The 6,000-nt window shown below is 37.7% G+C and overlaps 1 protein-coding gene across 1 annotated transcript in view; it reads right to left on the bottom strand.

Annotated features, from left to right (window-relative positions):
* Positions 1 to 1,081: 1,081 nt before the first annotated feature.
* dnaaf11 (dynein axonemal assembly factor 11) overlaps positions 1,082 to 6,000 on the bottom strand; it is a 46,289-nt gene continuing 41,370 nt past the window's right edge. The window contains exon 13 of the mRNA XM_084733171.1: positions 1,082 to 1,299. Within this exon, the coding sequence (XP_084589297.1) occupies positions 1,104 to 1,299 (196 nt within the window). The 3' untranslated portion in view covers positions 1,082 to 1,103. The remainder of the gene's footprint in view (positions 1,300 to 6,000) is intronic.

Here is a 6,000-nt window from a genome sequence, read left to right as displayed (position 1 = left end):
GATGAACCATTTGTCTATCAAGTCTAACTTCAACCAATCAGATCAAACTATTGGCTTGGGAGAAGAGCCAAAGCATCTCTTCCATGTGTTTCCATCTTTTTCAGTGTCGTTCTTTGCTCTTCTTTCAATGAAGAAATACTCTCCAGTTCTGATGTAACTGATGCTATCACAGTATCTATGCTAACATCTTCAGGAGCGGCCACTGTTTGTTTGAAACAAATTGTTTCCATGGGCAGTTCTCGCAGTCGTCACACCTAAAACCACACCTGTAGCTGCCAGTATTCCTCCTTATATGACGCTGATTGGCTTCATCACTTTTGGTGCGGACACAAACAGATATCCAGTTAGCGAGCTCACCTGTCAATACCACTCCTGAAAAAATGTTCTGGGACAGTGGGTGGTGAAGCTGGTGACCAGGATGGTGTGTGGGTAAAAACAGACATCCAAGAATAATTTTATGACAGTCTGAGTGTGAAGTGTTAACAACATACTTAACAAAAGTATATTTAAAGGTGTACCACTCTAAATGTGCATTTTCAGGAGTAGGTGAGCAAGCAAGTCAGAAACCTACAACAAACAGTTGTTACTTGTTGCTGACTTGTTTAAAGTAACCCTTCCAACCCTGCTGATTAAAATATGCAAATACTGAAAACTGTCCAAAAACATGAGGATTTAAGGATTTAATATTAATATTTACACAGCTGTTTCTTTGTGAGGACTTAAATATATTTTCTGGAGCTGAGAATAAGTAAACTGATTGTGCATCTTGAGGAGTATCGGGCTGGGAAATGAGAGGAAACTAAATGTTGGCAAATGTCCTCAGTGGTTTGTAGGTTTATTGACTCTTTTAATGAGCCGTGACAGGAAACACAAAATTATCTAAAAGGCCAATTAATTCTACAAGCCTTACCGGATTGTATCATTACAGAAGAAGCTGGTATGATCTTTCACCTCTGACAGAAAATTTCTACCTCTGTTGTTTCAGTGTTCTCACTCTATTTTGACTGATTTTTGGTGGGGAAGGAACTCTAATTCTAATTCAGTCTTTTTACTCCCATAAAAACCTGAAGATACATCCTTAGTCAGTGTTATTTCTTAAAGTCTTATATAAGTGGGGGGACATCAGGGTCGTCCACAAACCCTTCAGAGGAGCTGCTGTGACCGCTGGTGGTCGGCGGAGCCGCCCTGGATGTTTCTAGAGGACCTTCTTTGGTGCTTTGGCGTGGAACGATGTTGGCGAGGTCGATGGCTCTGTGTTTACTGGGGTCCACCTCCAGCCTCTCAGGAACAGTATTTTTTCTGTAGAATAAAAAACATCATGAAGAGAAATAAGTCAGATGCAAATTACACCTCCTTCAGTCTGTACACCCAAAAAAAAGGACGGTTTTAAAATTCTAGTCAGTTTAACCAATTGTGTGAAATAAATGGTAATGTACCCTAAAGCCTTGGTATTGTTGCTATGGTTACATGGATTTGCTCAGATTCTTTTTCTTTTTCATCCTCTTCAATTGCATTTTTGAGGGACTGAATGCACTCAGTGGTGCATGAAACCTGGCACACACGCTAAATGGCTTGGCTGAACACATCTACATGAAAATATTCAGTTATAATCATAGCACCGCCTACTGGCAACAGGAAATGACTTATTTTAGACTTTGATGTGCTCCTCATAAGAGGTTCACCATAGCCAAATCAAATGAAGTCAGAAAAACCCTGAACTTTGATGATTCACCATAACACAGGAAGTTGCTGTAACTTCAGAGTACATTGTCCAATCAACCCCAAATTTCACGTTTGATAAGAGTCCCAGCTTGAGGAAGTAACATCGAACTCCTTCCTGTGTTGTCCAAAACGCGTGAAAATTCAGAGCCTTGTCAGCTGGTAGGTGCGGAGGTGCGAGGGCCCGTCCAATGTTGCCTGCAGCTTTAATTTGATTGTTTCTTTTGCACGAGCGCATAAATACATTTAACATGTCTGATGATAACTACAGTGTGTTTGGTGAGAAACACGGAACGTGAACTGTGTCTTTTTCCCGAGCTTTTAAGCTTGTCTCTGCAGATAACATTTGAAAAAGTTTGTCCCCTGATTAGTACTTTCAGATTCAGTTGAAAGTCCTGGACAAAGTTAAAAGTAAAATTCCCAAGGTCTAATGTGCTTTCATGCTCCATTTATCTGTTTGTTGACAAGAAAATGCCACCAGGTACCATGAGCTCTGATTCAGAGCAAAGATTAAAAATGTGACTTGTGCTACAGTACACAAGACACTCAGACTGATCAGGTCTGTATCTGATCATGTTATCCGGATAAGGAAAAAATTGCATGCATAAATCTGAAACATTTTCAAAAAAAAAAAAAAGCACACACTCATATCACATAATCCCTTTGACCCACCAGAGGTGTGAGGTGGTGGCTGTATCTGGAAAGACCCTGCAGCCCTCTGTCTGTACCTCCTGATTTCTTCCTCATTACTTTGCTGTTCGGGATGTTTTACCAGCCCAAAATGTCTGTATTTGGCATCCCGGTCAGTTTACGAACAGCTTGGACAAATCCCACTGATTCTAGATTTAATGCAAATGAAAATGTGTCATGATCAGAATATGATCAGATCTGCCTGACCACATCTGGAGGTAGTCTGGCTCACACTGTGTGGATCAACACACAACATGCAACAGAACTGTGTGAAAAATTAAAGCAATCGTAATGAAATAAAAAAGTCTCAAAGTCTCAAAACTATGATTTTTTTAAGGGATGCTGAGGCTGATTTGCTACCAACTCAAATTACACTCACAGCTTTTTCTCTGGAGGACAGATATCTCATCTCAAAGAGGATGATGAGAATACATTAGAAATATCAGGTGTAAATGCAGAGGCAAGATCAGATAGTTTGTTATATCATATCCAGATACAGATAATATATTAATACCAGGTGTAAACATCAGAAACAAGTAGTTTCAGGGACCTTGGTATAAAAATACACAAACTGGTTACAGAAGCCACCATAAAGACAATTCACATCATGTACCTTTTTAATTACCCCCAGGAATACTTCATCTACCCTAATTTAATGAACACCTGACTGTCATTGAAGTGACACAGAGATTAAACATAAAAGGATTAACAGACACCAAATTACCCGACTGTCCAAGTATAATAAATCACTGGTTGTGTGTCTTAGTAATGCTGCTGCAGAGACGTCAAACTTTTCAGATTTAATATGAGCCTACAAAGTCAATATGGGTCCTGATATACAGGTGTGATATATGGTAGAAATTCACCGCACAGACTATAAAAATGACTCTGCATATATTCATTCCAGTTTAGGAGTTATATTGGATGAAGCCTCATATGTCAGTTGTGTATTGGGCTCCTGCAGAGCTGTGAAATAACAAATTACCAGATGTCAAATACAGCATGTTTAATATCTCAGAAGGGCATAAATTGTCTCTGGGTTCCCTTTGCACATTGTTTGTGATGTTATGAATACCTGATGAGAACAGACTGCAAACAGATGCAGAGTTTGATTTTATTTAAGTTCAGACAAAAATTTCCACTCAGGGTTAATTACTTTTATTGGTAACCTACCAACTGAAACATCAAACATTTGATCAAATAAATTATCTGATTTATTTTTTCTGATTTATGTTCCTAACAGGTCAGGTTTTTTTTTTTGTTTTGTTTGGTTTCAGTTTTTCCCAGTAAAGATGTCTGAACCTGCTCTGTGCATTAAGTTCCATACAACAAATCCACCTCAAATGTATTTTCATTCGTCAAATGTCAAATGTTTTTCCTTCCAGTCAGCAGTCAACATGACAGCAAGAAGCTAATTTACAAGAAGATCCGCAGGAGCCTTTTGTTTTTGGGATATCCTCAAAGAGGATGAGGTTTTGAATGAAATCTGAAGTTAGGATTAGTAAATAAACAAGGCTGACTTAAGAAAATTACTTTAGTTATTAGGGGTGTGCATCTCACTACCTGAGGCCGATTTAATATGTATCTCGATACATCAGTACTGTGTACTTAACTCAATTAAATTGCAAAGTTCCAAGTTATAAATTTGCTCCTCGACTGCTTCACGTCTCCTGTCCCCATCTGAACCTGCAACAGCGAGAGTCTGGTCGGAGCCGCTGTAACGTTCAATCCCCTCAGGTGCTGTTTTCCCTGTCAACCAGCCTCCCTTCATCTCAGAGGATCCCGTAGGACTGCTAACTGAGCTAACTTGCTAATGGCAACTACAGCGCAGTTAGCAGCAGTGCAAGTTTTTTCACTCACTATGTTAGGAAGCAGCCTAATTTTGCCAGTTTTAGAGCGTATTTTGAATAAAGGTCTTGTACGGCTGCTTGTGTTTCAAGAACTTTTAACAGTCAACGTCTTTTGTTACATTACAAAACTTTTTTTTAAATGATGTTTCTCAAAGTAAAGTATCAAAAAATGTATTGACGCAAATATTAAAAAATATTAACTGTAACTGAGCTCTACTGCAGCCTGTTTAAGTGTGGTCATTTTATTTTTGTAAGTGATGATGATGCTGCTGATCTTCATTATGTGATGACTGAGTGTCGTCTGTCTGCCTTCTTCTGCTGCTGACGAACCAATTAAACAGAAACAATCAATGGCCTTTAAAAAGTAGTTTTCCTTTACCTGTCTCTAAATCAGTGACTTGTTTTAACAATAATGTGATTTTAAAACCTTAAACTTAATGCAGGCACTTTTTGCAGTTGAGTTCAGAGTGACCTGTTCCTGAGCAGAATGACATCCATTAATTCATCTCCATTTTACTACACAACATGTTACCATTAAAACAAACTGATCCCATTTCTCCTCTGAACTCATCATTTCCATCCCACAACAATGAAGTCATTCCATTTACCAGTTAATCAATTTATAAAAGCACATGGACCGAGTCAGATGAGCTGTGAGTGGTGAATGATTTCAAAATCTTTGATTTGTCTGATTACTGTGTGTGTGTGTGTGTGTGTGTGTGTGTGTGTGTGTGTGTGTATGTGTGTGCATATAGACTGAGATAACAGCCTTTTAATTTTAAAGGTTAGATGAGAGAAGAGCTGGAGTGCAGGAGATAACGAGATAAACAGAGGAAAATAATAAAGTACAAATATTTTGCTACTGTATGTAACTAGATTTTACAGGTATCTGTACTGTAAAATCTGTATCTGTATTTATTTTTCTGACAACGTCTTACTTTTCCTCACTAAATCGGAACACAAATATCTGTACTCTCTACTCCCGACATTCTCAAAACAGTCTTGTTACTTAAGTTTTAATTTATTGGAGTGAAATTATTGATTAATTTTATTTTGTGCCATTACCAGTTTCAACATACATTAAATTAATGGGACAATAACACACAAAGACTAATTCTTGGTGTATCCATCACTGCATATCAAGCATGACAGATTTAATGAGACAAAAATTACTTAACAAGATGATAACCAATGTAAAAGACGTAACAAGACAAATAAGACGTAACAAGATGAAAAACATAACAAGTCAAAATATGCCATAGCAATACAAAAAACAGAAATAGGACAAAGAAGACGTAACAAACGAAAAACATAACAAGACAAAAACCAACATATGACACAACAAGACAAAGAAGACATAACAGGACAAAAAATGTAACAAGACAAAAAGACATAACAGGACGCAGAACAACACAAAAGACGTAACAGGACATAAAACGACTTAACGAGATGAAAACCATCATAGAAGACATAACAAGACAAAAAAGACGTTAACAGTTGTTGTTGCAGGCCACAGGCTGTTCTCTACTGTGCTGAACAGTTTTCTAATGTCAAGTTATAACAGGTTATGTTGACTTGGTTAATGTCAAGTTGTCAAAACAAAGACATCTCAAACAATGTCAACTTTGCAATAAAAATGACATAATTAACCAAAAGACACTGAATGACCTCAGTTATAAACATTCATATATGTTCATGACATGGTTATGACGCATCTTATGCACACCCCTTCAAATAAAGT

Source organism: Lutjanus erythropterus, chromosome 12 (genome assembly GCF_056507025.1).
Source record: "Lutjanus erythropterus isolate fLutEry1 chromosome 12, fLutEry1.hap2, whole genome shotgun sequence".
NCBI classification, from domain to species: Eukaryota; Metazoa; Chordata; class Actinopteri; order Lutjaniformes; family Lutjanidae; genus Lutjanus; species Lutjanus erythropterus.
This window is presented reverse-complemented; position numbering and strand designations above follow the sequence as displayed.